Raw genomic sequence first — 14,943 nt, 5'->3', positions numbered from 1 at the left:
TGGGGTTTTCACTTCACCATAAAAAAACTATCTTGTGCTGCAATCCCAACCACAAGGAGGAAGTGATCATCACGTTCTGAAAGAAACATGACACACACACACACAAACACACACACACACACACACACACACACACACACACACACACACACACACACACACACACACACACACACACACACACACACACACACTCACACAGGTTAGTGGGAGTGTTCAATTAGATGCTGCAGCTACAGACGGACCGTCAGTCAAAATCTAACTGTTTCCAAGAGCTGTTTCATTTAGCTCTGCTCTCTGGTCCGCTATGAAGCTCTATGTTATCGTCCTGCTGTGTGCCCTGTTCGCCCTCACCCAACAGGTAAGAAACACTGGGAATGTATTGATTACTTTATTTGGGATTTATTTGCTCATGCCACGTTTAAATTATTCATTGCAGGCACCTTCAGATGATACGTGTGCCTGTGAGTTGAACAACTCAGAGAAGGCATTCCCTCATGACAAACTCAGCGAAGTGAAGGAAAATACATCAAAATGCAACAGCAACATCAACCCACAGAAGGTACAGTGAGTAGTTGTGATAGTCTCCAGTTAAACCTTTCCAGCATCTTAAATATATGAACAATGATAGAGTTTTGATAAAGTCCTGTTCACTAGCAAGGACCACTCAACGACTATATGTCGGTTAAAGATTTAACGACATGACAACACCATTGCATGTCAGAGAAAGGGATGCAAATGTCTGACTCAGGGTGGGGGTTCGGTCTTAGGGGTGGCCCTGCTCCCCTACCAAAGGGAACTGATTAATGTCATTAGGTCTGCATTCATGCTGATGGCGTGCCTCCTGCTGTGTCTGCAGATCATGGAGCTGAACAGTCTGCTGCTGGGTTTGGAGCGGCGTCTGCCCCAGCTGTTGGACGATGTGTCAATGCTGGAGAGGGAGGATGACGGAGAGCTGTATGGAGTGATCAGCCTGCAGCTGATAGAGAATGAGATGAGGGAAATCAAGCAGTTCATGGACCGGCTCAACAGCACCACCCTACGACACCAGCGCCTAACTGCTGACACCACTCAACAGGTACACACTGCAGCTCAACGCTGACATCCCCCAATATGGCATCGTCTGCTCAAAATGTGTATCTATCTTAGGAATGAATAGCAAAAAGGAAACATGGAAATATCAAGTTTAATTTAATTTAAAGATTTTAACTGCACTGTCCCATAGAATTATGACTACTACAGTTTGATTTCCCCAGGTTTTTTCAAAGGAATTAATGTGCACTTTTATTGAAAACTCTCTCGCTAATACATTTGTACTGTTGAAGACTCATGAAAGAAACTCCTGCTGATTGTTGTGCAACGCTTTATTTCTAGCATTGTATTTTTAGATTGGCTTATCATCATTGATATAGAAATAATATCTAACTCACAAGAGCCACAGATAACTTCCTTTCAATTCATATCAGTCTTCTTCCTTGACAAAAATGGAACACTCATAGGTAGTCATTGTGTTATTTTAGCGGCTCCTGTGACGACACAATTTCCACCATCTGCTGGTATAGAGAGAGGCACTCACAGGGAGGTTCTATAATCACACCAACAAGTAAACAGAGTAACTTTAATGTATTTTAAATCCAAATGTAATAGAATATGCAAAGTAAAATGGAAGTGTACTGATGTAGATAGGGTGACCAGGTGTCCTACTCAGGACTGCACAGCATTTTGATCATTTGTCCCACACATTTTGCTGATGTCCCGCATTTGATTGACAGCTGCCCATTTCAAATGGGCTTTTATCCAAAGGTGTTTAGAAAACACGAGAGGGCTTTCACCATTAGCTGTGATGTCAATCTATCAACAGAGAAATGTATTTACTTATGGGTGTAGCCATGGAGGGCGACTCCTAGAGAGTTTTTGTGAGAATCGCCAGAATTTTTCAATTGTGCACGGAGGTGAATGCGTTTTGAAGCGCCGCTTCCCCGAAACTCACAAGAAACGCCGAACGGGAGCTGAATTATCATGTTAAGAAATATATCATTTGTGGTGAGTTTGGTGCTGAGGTTTGTATCTGATAGATAAAATGTACATCCATGTATAAGCCTTTCCAGTTTCTGTGACCTGGTTAGAAAATAAAATCTAATTAAATACTGCATTGTGTGTTCTAAGCTGGATGACCTGAAAGCAGAGATGCAGGAGCTGGAGACGTACGACAGCTTGCAAGTGATGAAGACACAACAAGCCAACCAGCGTCTGAAGAGAGACCTCGACCAGTGCCAGAACGGACACCCCTTCCCCCCGCCCATTCAGCCACCACCCGGTATGTGCCGAAACTACAGTGTGGACACATTTATTGTTTACTTCTCTTTTCACTGGAAGTCACCGGATAGATAATGTATAACTGTAAGAATCGCCCTTTATGTTACAGTTGACTTGTACATTTTGTAATTCAGGGTCTTCAACCAACAGAAACGGATTGCCTTCTGGCAAATATCTGGCAAAATGACCTGCTTTATTAAAGTCACTTCAACCACGAAACACATTTTGAATTAAATACACTGTTGGAAGGGGATATTATTAGCTCTATCCAATGGTCTCCTTATGGTTTTTGTTTTCCAACTGTTCATAACTAAATATTTCACATAACATGAGGACTGTTATCAGGAAACATAAGAAAAACGCCTTTAATGATGGCAGACCATTTTTTTGGGTCGAAGTTATTTTAAAAGGGTCTTCATGCTTAATATTTGCAGCTATGATTCTGAAATGTTTGTTGGTCTATAACAAAGCTTGTTAGCAGGCTGTCCTTCTCATAGTGTTCAACAGTCAGCAGATGGATGACAGAGATCCATCAATCGTATTGAGTGGGCTAACTCATGTTAAGCTAGCACACAATCATATCTTTAAAAGCTTTATAACTCCACATTTATCATCTTCATTTTGGGATAATACTTTATTATTTTGAAAGCCGAGACTTTGTTTCAATTTCAAATGCAACAAAAACCAACCCTGCCATCTCACCGTCAGACCGTCAATCATTACAGTGGCTGTGGCTCATTGTGTAGTGCGCTCATCTTCAGATCAGGGTTCAATCCTGACTGCAGTCAGCATGCCGTTTTGTCCTTGGGCAAGACAATTCACCCGAAATTGCTCCTGTGGGTATTGCTCACAGTATTGAATGCCTGAAAGACGCTTTGGATAAGAGTGTAAAGCGTCTTTGAGCACCATGTATTATTATTACTTCAGGGATTGCAGATCAGAGTCGTCATGCCTTTACAAGCTTCAATTAATGTATTTATCGTGTGATTGTTTTATGTTGTGAAAGCCAAGACTTTGTTAAAAATAATCCAAAACCCCAAAATGCAACTCAAGATTCTGACATAAATCCAAGTTAATCTTGACATGTGCCATTTCAACATCCGACTGATTTTGATAGAGCAGGTCCTAAATACACTCAGAGGCACTTATGGCTCTCTGTCCACAGTCTCTGCACGAGCGTGGCACTTCATATAAGGTCACTGAGAGCTATGAACGACCCTCCTCACTGAGAGTTATTGCAAGGCATAAATGAACTGTAGAAAGCTCTCAGCATCAATTAGCAAGCATTTATCAACCCATGGACACCTCGATCAGTCAGCTGTACTCATTTGGTACAACTTTTTATCTCTCTTTCATATCATATTTTCCCCTAAGGTAAATGTTCCCACGGTCAATTTGTGAACATCACGGGGCCCAGAGTGCACACAGCAGGAGAGTACCCTGGCTCCTACAAGTACGGAGCCTGGGGGCGGGATCCCAAACCAGAGGCGGGGAAGGAGAGCTGGCATTGGATGGTGATCTTGACGTCAGGCAACAGATTTGCCCACTACGTGCGTCTCTACTCCAGCCTGAGCTCCCTCATTGTTGGGGTTAGCACACCAGGTAAATAACTCCTTCCTATTTTTTTAAGTGGTCATTTAAAAAATATTTTGTCTTTGAATGTAACACACTATGTGTGTGTGTGGGCAACAATGTCTTTTTTAGATGTAACAATGGAGCTCTATAATAAGCAGATCAATTCACTCTTGATATGGGTCCTTTGGTGCACTGAAAAAACTGAAACGTTGACTTTATTTAAATGTATTGAGTCAACAAATGTCACATAACTGTATTAGGTTATAGTTGAAAGCAATAATATTAAGTTAAACGTAATATTTAGTATTTAAACTCAATGTTATTGCTTCCAACTAACCTAATATAGTTATGTGAAATTTGTTCACATAATACATTTAGTTAAAGTCAACACTTTAGTTTGGTATTTATCGACAGCAGCATTTCTTTTAACATAGACGTACTTTAAAATATATATAATCGCTTTTTAAGTCTTAAACTAAGTATAAAAAATTACATTAAAAAAAAGTTAGGGAAAAGTAAACAGGTTACAATATGTTTATATATTGTTCTCCTTCTTCTTCTTCTTCTTCCAGGTAACGTCCAGATCAGCCCCTCTAATCCGACCACCAACACCATCCAGGGTCCGAACGTTGTGATGTATGGAGAGGCCTTGTACTACAACTGTTACAACCAAGATGATGTTTGTCGATTCAACCTCACCAGCAAAACTGTTACCACCGTAAAACTCCCCGTAGGCACCAGGTCCGCTTTGTCCTTAAGATCATTATTAAAACCGATGTTGTTGTTCCTAGAATGCATGTTGTATCTACAAACTAAAGTGATTCTTCCATGTTTGCTTGAAAATGTTGAATTCTGTAGTTCTGCTTTTTTTTCAGGTTTAACTCAAAGGGTAACTTCTGCCACCTGGATGAATGCTACCCTTACACAGACCTGGACCTGGCGACAGATGAGTCGGGCGTCTGGGTGATCTACACCACCAACCAGGACTTTGGCAACCTGGTGCTGTCCAAGGTGGAGCAGGGTGAACCGGTAACGCTCGGCCAAACCTGGCACACTTCGGTCTACAAGCAGGGGGTGACCAACACCTTCATGGCCTGCGGCGTGCTTTATGCAACGCGATACGTCGACAAACTCATGGAGGAGATCTTCTATTCGTTTGATACAACGACAGGTGAGCAGAAGTTTGACCTTGGCATCTTCATCAAAAAGATATCTCCCAACATCTTAGCCCTGAACTACAGCCCCGTGGATAAGATGCTACATGCCTACTGTGACTCCTTCATGGTCTCCTATAAGGTTTTGTTTGAAAAAATGTACTGAACATTTTCAATAAAAGCCTATTTAAGAACAGTGGCTGCAGTAATAGATTCCAGCAACTGAAATAAAGGATAATTACTTGAAAAGGGTCAGTAAAAAGCATTGAGGAATTGTGAAAGGAGCAATACTATGCATGTCCAATTAACATGGTTAATTGGACATTGTGTTTTTTTGAATTGCAAACTTGAAAGTTGATTTTTGAGAGAGTTTGGAAACATTACATTAGGATTCCAAGTAATCAATCTATCTACATTAGTTGAGGAAGAAGTGTTAAAATGATGATGTGAAAACATAATAAAATTGATTTTAAATTGTTTGAGCTTCACTTGTGTGCAGAGTGGACTCTTTGTTTACTTCTTTATTATAGTGACATCACTATATATCACTCCCATATTGGCTAGCTCTTAAACTCATTGTATCTGATCGTCTTATGGGCGGGACATCTCTAAGCGGTTGACCTATCACAACAGAGCCGGCCAGCTAACCAATCAGAGCAGACTGGGCTCTGGTTTCAGACAGAGGGTAAAAAGAGGTGCTGCAGCACAGACACTATGAGGAAAATAAAGAGCTTTTTGAACATTAAAGCATGGAGACATGTAGAGACACTAAATCTAAATATGAACCTGACCCTGAACAGAATATGTTCTCTTTAAAAACAAATGTCAACATGATGATGTCAAATGATCACCTGACTCAAATTCTAGACGTGAAGTCTTTATTTCTTACTTGTTACTTTATCAGTACATGGACAGAGACAGCTTACTTTTTATATTTATTTTTATACAATACACTTTAAACCTTACATTACACATCTGAATGACAGCAAAGAAGGTAAGAGTCAATGTACTGGTGTGAATAGAATCACAGAGTGGGAAGACTCCCACAATATGAAACAACCAAACAAGAAAAAAAAGAACTTATTGCTTAATACAAATCAATCAAAATGGCAGTATAATGAAGAAGAAGAATATTAGTAATACACAATATCATTTTACCAAGAGGAAGTAACATCCTATGGTTGCCTAGAAAAAGAAGAAACTCCCAGGAAAGAGGATCAGAAATACGTTTTCTTCACATTACAGTGGTGTTGAAGTGTTCGGGTAACCTGCTCTATAAATGAAAATATCTACAAGTGCTTACAGCTTCCACTAAAGGCTAACACTATTCATAGATCTTGAGGAAGAGCAGGGTTTTCATGAGCAGGTTAAAATGTCAAAGATGTAGAGCAGGGATAAAAGTGCAAAGCATGATGAGGGTTCTGAGAGGCGTAGGTTGACAATACTGTACAGCACTTTGAAAAAGGACAAAATACATTCAGGAGCCCCCCAGGCAGTACGGATAAAGGTTGTGTAGGAAGAAACCAAAGTGTATATGAGAGAGAAAAGCTTAGTAAAGAGAGAAAACATGACTCTAAGTCTAGTAACTGCACTGAACAAAAATTGAAATGTTAGTGGAAAGCAATAATATTGAGTTGAAATAAAACAGTTAGGTTCAACTAAATAAAAGGCTTTCAACTGACCTAATAAAGTTAGTTGAAATCTGTTGACACAATACAGTTAACCAAAGTCAGCGTTTCAGTTTTTCAGTGTGAAGCGCTTGGTCTTATGTCTCCCCATCATTTTTTAAATGGCAAGATAGTTTAACTATTTAATTCATGGATATTTCAAACAATTCAACAATAATCTCTTCAGCTTAATCAACATCACATTCTTTTCACATTCGCTCACCAATTTTTTCAGATCAGAATCTCTCTTTGTGTTTAGTTAAAACTCAAACACAAACACTACAAACGTTTTAAAAAGTGACTTCAGCTGTTAGCCCTTTAGGGTGCGACTGGGTTTGCCTGTAAGAGCTGGGGCACCGTGTTTGAGGGGAAAGGGTTTCTTTTATTTGAAGGTGGCTGGGGGTTGCCCTACATTCTGAGCTTGGCGCCTAAATGGCTCCAGAAAAGCCCCGCCCCTTACAGGCTACCTCAGAAAAAGCGCACACCTCAGCAATTTTGGAAGCTACGCCCCTCCTGACAGGGGGCCGAAGGTTGTTTTTTGTAAAACTTGAAACAGGAGATTGTGACTGTGGTATATGAATACTGTACATTACTAAGCAAAACAAACAAATGGGTGGTTCAGTGTTACAGCAGATAACAGCACACAGCTCCACTAAACTAAAGCTAAACTAATATTTATGTGCTTGACTAGTGAGATTACACATCACATCAAAACACAATCTAACCATATAGCGATGGACTCCTTCTTGAATGTTTACTCTTAAGCTTAGTTCCCTTACAAAGCAAAAGCCACATAGGTGTCATTTGAGTGTGTGTGCATGGGAAAAGGTTTCTGGTTTGGATAGTGTGTGTGTGTGTGTGTGTGTGTGTGTGTGTGTGTGTGTGTGTGTGTGTGTGTGTGTGTGTGTGTGTGTGTGTGTGTGTGTGTGTGTGTGTGTGTGTGTGTGTGTGTGTGTGTGTGTGTGTGTGTGGTGGGGTCGGGTAGCTTTGGTATATCCACTAAGAGGGGTTGGGCGCTGTAAGGGAAAGATGCTGCGAGTTCTTTGGTGGCGACCCGAGCTGGTTGGGTGGGCCAGGTCCTGCCTCGGTCCCCCTGGTCTGGTTTGGTTTGGGTCAGTGTGTGATTGTCACGTTAGAGACCACAAAGAGCCGACTACGGCCAGAACTGCATCACTGCACTGGAGTTACATACTGATGATGGCGGCCATGGCTCTACTTAACTAGTGCTCTATGGTGCTGATGAAACATGCCCTAATACTAGATAAAGCTCAAAAGCTAGAATGCCCTTAGAAAGACGTTCACGTTGGCATGCATAGACACTAATAAGTACTTACCCTAGCCTATATTCACATAGTGGATTGGATTACAAATGTGAGAATACACAGTTTAAAGCTGCACTCAGCAATGCTATGGCTCCAAAGGGGCGAAGATGAGTCCTCAAAATCAAGATCATTCGAACACAGGATTTTTGAGCCATATTACAAACAGATGATAACTTTGACGGTGAAGATTGATGGAGCTCCCTGGTGGTTTAGTGGCTAGGTTTTAGTGCGCTACCGACTGGTGGCCTGACATGCATGTATGCTGATGGTATCACTTTTTTTCATCAGTGTAAGTTAAATATAAACTTTCACCAAGTGCAGCTTTAAATCAGCATGGTGAACTCTAGCTATGATCTGAGACTAAGAACAGCTAACAAATCCTCTCTACAGGTGCACTCGACGACGCTAGGCTGTGTTCTGTTGTCTCTGTAATTCTGGACAAACACTCTGACACGCATTCATACAAAGAGAAGAATAACTTTTTGTTACAAACAACCCAGAGAGAGAAACTGACTCATACAACAAAAGAATACCCTGCTTTCAAAATACCGATGCTTAACACTCGCTAACCCTTGCTATATCCTGCACTCTCACTTTCTATGACAAACCTCCATTTCACATTATAAACAGCAGCTTATAACACATATTGCTGTGTGGACAGATTTGTTTACATCCTGTTTGTTGTGGAGGGGGTGGGGGGTGGCAAAGAATCAGTTAGAAAACACAAGAAACAACAGTTGCCTAAATCTGTAATCGACATTAAAAGGTGTGGTTGGGGGTTAACACATATGGTAATTTACAGTGGAGGGGGGAAGATGCCAGATAAAAGGGTCTGGAGGAGCTGGATGGAGGCAGAGAGGGCTTCCTGTTGCTGCTTCTTCTACCATCTACCATGTTTGACTACAGAGATTCACACCTTCAATCCCTCACATTAATCTCAAACCCCCACCTTCATGTCTTCATCGCCCTTCCATCTCGCTTCTTCTCTCTCTACCCCTCCCACCCTCTCTTTTCTCTGATTTCTTCAGCAAGAAACCTCCATGGTGTGGGTGACGGTGCCGACCCCCTCGGTGCTGTCGGAGTGGGTGCAGGCTCGGGAGCGGGACCCGTCTATGGAGCTGGCACTGGTCAGGGAGGCCGTCCTGGAGCGGGCCAGGCGGGTCATACTGGCGGAGGGCACTGGGAGGGGGGGAAAAAAGTATTCAGCATTGCATTGTGGGGAGACATGGAGTGATTAGTTGAAACTTAGAGATGCTGGGAGAACATGCTAATGTGGACGTGTGAAGAATATCCGTTTTTGGAGCTGCTGACAAACGGTTGCTTGATGAAGCTGTCATTGACAGCACCATGCACTCTGCTACAGCTGTGAGTTATCATCATACAACGAATCAAAGATTAAGGAATCTATTTATAACATTAGAACCAGTGATGGAAAGTATGTACTATGTACTAGTATGTACATGTACTCAAGTACTGTACAGTTTACTTCTTATCCACTACAATTTGGAAGAAAGTATTGTACTTTTTACTCACTACGTTTATTTGAGAAGATTGTTTACTAGTTTCTTTACAGGTTCATATAATCATTTCTAAAATTAAATGAAATGACCTATGACGGATTATTATTTTGGATTAAGATACCTACATTTAAGATAGTGCCACATTTACCAGCTGCAAATTGTTCCTTAAATGGATGATTAATTAAAATCCAGGGATATAATGAATATTATTGTCTTTATGGTAATGCATTTGTACGTTAACATTTTGAATGCATTACTTTTACACGTAACAGAGTATTTCTACACTCTGGTATTATTACTTTTACTTAAGTAAATATGAGGTCTATTTTAACACTGATTAGAACACATGATAAGTGGGCTTTGAATAGAGATCGTTCTGTTTATGTTACGCTTCATTTAGTAGGAGTTATACAACCAAGCAGTATCTTTTTGAAGTTATTGTCCAATCATTATTGGTGTTGGTAGGAAGGTTTTAAGCAGCATTAATCAACAATGAAGTGTTTCAGTGCAGTTAAAAGGGTTAACCTGTCTTAAAGCTGCATTCATTGATTTAGTATTCATGCGCAGCATCCACTTCCTCTTTAGATCTGTTTTAATAGGTACACACGTTGTTTTTGTCAGGAAGTGTACTGTGTGTTTATCGGAGGTTTTTTTCGGTACTGACAATAAAGTTGACTTAAAAGGTCAAAACAAAGACCTAGCAGAGGCTGAAAACAAGCCTTTTTTACGTGGCACAGATGCAATGCTGTGTGAGTCTTTATTGAGGCTGCAGAATATTTAGATAGCCTGAGGTCAGAGCCCTAGAGGTCAAATTTGATTCTTATGGTGCCGAACACGGAGCAAAGATGTGCCTCACGTTACTCAGGCTTGTTTACACGTACCTAAATAACGCGGAAATAACTTGATACTGACGCTGATCAGCAAAAACCATGAATTAATGCTTTTGAAAGAGTGTTCGCAAAACAGGAAGAAAAAAAAGATAGAAATGTGTTTTCTGAATGGAGAGCGGATTGATCAGGCTATGCTCAGCTATCATCGTAGCTGCTCTGTCCACATTGGAAGTAATGTCACACAGACAGAAATAAAGCAGCCAGGCCACAGACCGTCTGTGGTTTATATACATAGGATTTTTTATTCACCAGTTTTTGATCAAATATGGGGAATTGTGAGCTCTGTTTGCCGTTGCCCACAGCTAATTCAACGTCAGTACGTCAGGGAAAACAGCGAGTGACTCGTGAATCGCTCCTTCATGCTGTGTCATTTGCACCGCTGAAGGTCTATTTGCATATATCCGGCCTTTGCATTGACTTTACACAGAATTCGCTTTGCGTCTGGTCTGATATATTAAAAATACACTTTGAGTGTTTCATATTGGATGCTGTTTTGTGTGCGTTAGGGACGGCAGTTCAGCGAGTAATCTGCATAACCCTGAGGACAGTATTTACTTTTAAATTGTGTTCAGTCAGCAGTTTATTACAGAACTACATTTAGTGTTCAGATCTCTTTTAAAACCCAAACTGTTTCTTATGTTGCTAGTAATTTAAAGACGTGGTCATCAGTTACAACTCAGTCCAAAAGGCTGTGCTCAAAGCTGAAGGCCATGCAAAGAGCAGAATTGGAGATGCAGTAGCAAAGGAATGGGGGGAGGGGGAGGTAAGGGGATTATATTTTTCCAATGTTGGAAAAAATATTTTTTATAAAACAATGATGGGGTTTAATGTACTTTAGATACAAAAAAAATAGATTAGTAATGCCAGCAGGATTTGATAACAGCCCAACATATTGTAGTCATAACCAACTGAAATCAAAATAAAATTCCAAGATGCCAATGTCAATAAGAGGGCAGCAATAAGAGGTCAGACGTGAAGGGGGAGGAGGAAGTACCTGGCCCTCCACTCAACCTCCGATCCTTCACATAAGCGACTGAGAGAACGGGGCGAGGAAGACAGAGGGAAAATTAACACAGCTCATGTCCCTCTGCAACAAATACATCACACACACACACACACACACACACACACACACACACACACACACACACACACACACACACACACACACACACACACACACACACACACACACACACACACATATGCAGGCTTGGGAGGGGAACTTCCAAAATGTAATCTGTTACAATTACTGGTTAAATGTCAAAAAATGTAATCAGTAACCTTATCTGAGTATCAAAATGTAATGTGATTACTTTCCGTTAATTTAACATTACCTCAATATGAAATGCAATGCAAGATACATAAATGTAAAATGTAACCCTAGAAAATAAGAAACAAAGATGTTTCCTATCAAAAATGTAGTAACTAATACTTTATAAATGCTGTTTAAGCTTAATACATTGAGACTATATTTGTGTTTAATAAATCAGGTGCCCACTTACTGCATTAAAAAAGAAATATATTTATTTAAGTAGCATAAAAATAAACCATGAAGAAAATGCGATCATCATGTCTACATATAATATATTGATCTTTTTTCAAAATGTAGTGTAACACTGTAATGCTGCTAGTAATCTCAATTGTTTTTAAAAGTACAAAATGATAAAAGAATGTAATCTGATTTCTTCTTGTTTATAATTGTAATTTAATACATTTACCTTTTTGTATCTTTATTACATAACCTCTTAACATGTAATCCCTTGGTCCCCAAGCCTGCACACATGACTACAGTAATATTTCTGCTGAAATAGCTTTTATGAGATTATTTTTCTAGGTCAAACACACATATAAAATCACACTCTAACATCGGTGTCTTTTTGCGGATACTCACTGTAGCCCATTCCCTGCAGGAAATACTTGAAGGCTTCGGTCAGCTTCCCAGGCTGGAAAACAACACATTTAATTTCACTGATATGTCAGATATGGATGATGCATTCACGGTCCTTCTCAACTTTATTTGATTGTATGGAGAGCCTGTAAAATATGAAGGCGGTGTGTGTGTGTGTGTGTGTGTGTGTGTGTGTGTGTGTGTGTGTGTGTGTGTGTGTGTGTGTGTGTGTGTGTGTGTGTGTGTGTGTGTGTGTGTGTGTGTGTGTGTGTGTGTTACCTGTGTGAGCTGGGGAAGTCCTCCAGAGTCAGCCATCTACAAGAGAGGAGAGCGCAGCATGAAGCTAACTGCTAACAGCTCATTTAACTGAGCAACATAATGTCATGTTATCACTTCACACATCACATTTTTATAAATGTTCAAAGTTTCACTACAGTATGAATAACAGAATTGTCATTGTTTTTCTTTTGCAAAATGTAAAACTTCTGTTGTTACGAAGTGTTTTTGTAGGCAAGCCAAGGAAGTAAGCATTGCACTGACTCCACAAAAATCAATAGTTTTTCCATTGCAATTTCGATTATTGCTTACATTTTAGGTATTTACTGACATATTTTAGGCCAAGAAACACAATTTTAAACTACTTTAAACTTGTATCGACTACAAACCATTTTTCAGGCATGTTTTCAAGACGGGCTAAGAGGAAAGGGCTAACATGCTAACAAATGTTTCTGCAGCACTCTGTTGTTTTTGGGTTAATTTAGTTTCTTGTTTCTTAAATATGGCAAAAGCCATTGTATGAGCTTGTTGCAGAACCCCTACTGCTTTCATTGGACGTGTTTCTTTTATTTCATTAGCTGTATTGTCAAAGTACTGCATGACAACATGAGTTTCATTAAATAAGAATAATTAGCATAAAACTAATAACAGCAGGATATATGCATCAAACAATACAATTGACAATTCTGCGTAACATTTTTCAAATTCAGCACTTGTGTAGCATCATATTTTGTGTAAATTAGGAATATTTGTGTGCGTGGGTCTCAAATAGTAAAATTGATAAAAGTGAATTTTTCTGTCCTATTTGTTGTTGTTTTCTTTTTCGTCTTAATTCCGGTTGATAAGTCTGTAAAGCACTTTGATCTGCAACCCGTATGATAGGTAATGTTTGATTGATTGATTTTTAATCTATTTTGCATGTGTCAAAGGTGATTTAAATTGAAGTTGCGCTTGTTCTATAAATCAGACGGGTGTAGTGATGCAGCTGCAGGGGAGCTGAGGACAGACCGTTACCTTTAGGAAGGTGGTGTTGGTCGGGTCCAGTTTGGAGTTGCACTCCACCTGGAAGAAAATAAACAGCAGGTTGAACAACATTAGCCAAAAAGCTGCAGCATCAAAACACTTGTTAGCTTTATGGAGCGTGAGGGTGTGGATGTTTTTGTTGATGTATTTTGTAAAGTTCCGTGTGTGTCTGTGTCTGTGAGTGACCCAGATATTGCAGTGTGCTGCAGAGATGAGTCACTGCAGCCGCCTGAGAGCACTTCGCAGATTGCACACACACACACACACACACACACACACACACACACACACACACACACACACACACACACACACACACACACACACACACACACACACACACACACACACACACACACACACACTCACTCACACACACACACACACACACACACACACACACACACACACGCACAAACACTCTGTTACTCATGAGATGTGTCACAGAGTGGAAGCAAACCCAGCCGCCTCAGTAGGTCTTATCAGCGTATATAAATTATTAACATAACCTCCATCTGTCAAATCCAATAAAGCAATCTCTGTTCATCCCTGACTCCATTTTAATGTCTTTCAAAGACGTTTTATAACCTCACCCCCCCCCCTTCATACACCTCCATCCCATTCCTCTAGACTGATTTGATTTTAATGTGAACATCAGGCAGACTATCTGGTGCAGAAGCAAACCTACTATGTAGGCCAATTCAGACTATCTACAGAGACAGGGCCGGGCCAACTGGGCCCAGGAGAACACACACGCAGGCACACACACAGGAGACTGATCTTTGCTGGCTGACCTGTCTTTTTCCCGCATTAACAGTATCACATGCCAAGTATAAAACTGTAAACATGGCAAGAGCAAAATGAGGAGGAGGGTTACTGTTTAAGCTTTAAACCATGGATGTATAGAATATCTGGAAACAGCTTTGGAGATGGGGCCCAGGTCATTCCTTTGAATGTTACTCAGTGACACTTAAAGCCAAACTTGCCCTTGACCTGACTCTCAAGAACAAAATACCCTGACCATTTGTGGATCTGAATCGATAGAGCACTGATTTTTGACCACTGTGCCACGGCAATCAGGTGTGCCGTTGGAAATGTGCCATTTTTGTGTGTGTATGCCTGCAATATAGTGGCAGGCAAAGTAAATAAATAGCTTTGCATGCTGTGGTTGGCAGTAGATAATGACCTTTTAATTTAAGACAGAATGAAGTGATGCGTGGGAGAGATTGCAGTGAACCGACAAACAGCGAAACACCTCAAAACAAGAACACACTATTTTGTGAACTGAATGACAGGGACATTTCATGAG

At 40.4% G+C, this 14,943-nt stretch overlaps 2 protein-coding genes across 10 annotated transcripts in view; one reads left to right on the top strand and one right to left on the bottom strand.

The window, feature by feature from the left end:
- The first annotated feature begins 183 nt into the window (after positions 1 to 183).
- Positions 184 to 5,533, top strand: LOC134884149 (olfactomedin-4-like). The gene is made up of 7 exons (XM_063912831.1): positions 184 to 361; positions 440 to 562; positions 860 to 1,078; positions 2,167 to 2,317; positions 3,691 to 3,918; positions 4,464 to 4,632; positions 4,767 to 5,533. Exons 1-7 carry the CDS (start codon positions 308 to 310, stop codon positions 5,209 to 5,211), a joined length of 1,389 nt encoding a protein of 462 aa, XP_063768901.1. The 5' UTR covers positions 184 to 307; the 3' UTR covers positions 5,212 to 5,533.
- Positions 5,534 to 5,967: 434 nt separating this feature from the next.
- ndrg4 (NDRG family member 4) overlaps positions 5,968 to 14,943 on the bottom strand; it is a 58,087-nt gene continuing 49,111 nt past the window's right edge. For 7 of the 9 annotated variants that reach the window (XM_063908386.1, XM_063908394.1, XM_063908410.1 and 4 more), the window contains 5 exons: positions 13,626 to 13,673; positions 12,615 to 12,650; positions 12,339 to 12,390; positions 11,439 to 11,477; positions 5,968 to 9,213 (listed from right to left, as the gene is read on the bottom strand). In XM_063908386.1, coding sequence (XP_063764456.1) covers positions 9,059 to 9,213; positions 11,439 to 11,477; positions 12,339 to 12,390; positions 12,615 to 12,650; positions 13,626 to 13,673 — 330 coding nt within the window. In that variant the 3' untranslated portion in view covers positions 5,968 to 9,058. The remainder of the gene's footprint in view (positions 9,214 to 11,438; positions 11,478 to 12,338; positions 12,391 to 12,614; positions 12,651 to 13,625; positions 13,674 to 14,943) is intronic. The other 2 variants (XM_063908378.1, XM_063908426.1) reach the window with 1 other exon arrangement.

The sequence above is a fragment of the Eleginops maclovinus genome, chromosome 2 (genome assembly GCF_036324505.1).
Source record: "Eleginops maclovinus isolate JMC-PN-2008 ecotype Puerto Natales chromosome 2, JC_Emac_rtc_rv5, whole genome shotgun sequence".
NCBI classification, from domain to species: domain Eukaryota; kingdom Metazoa; phylum Chordata; class Actinopteri; order Perciformes; family Eleginopidae; genus Eleginops; species Eleginops maclovinus.
The sequence above is the reverse complement of the archived record's forward strand: the minus strand, read 5'-3'. Positions and strand labels throughout refer to the sequence as shown.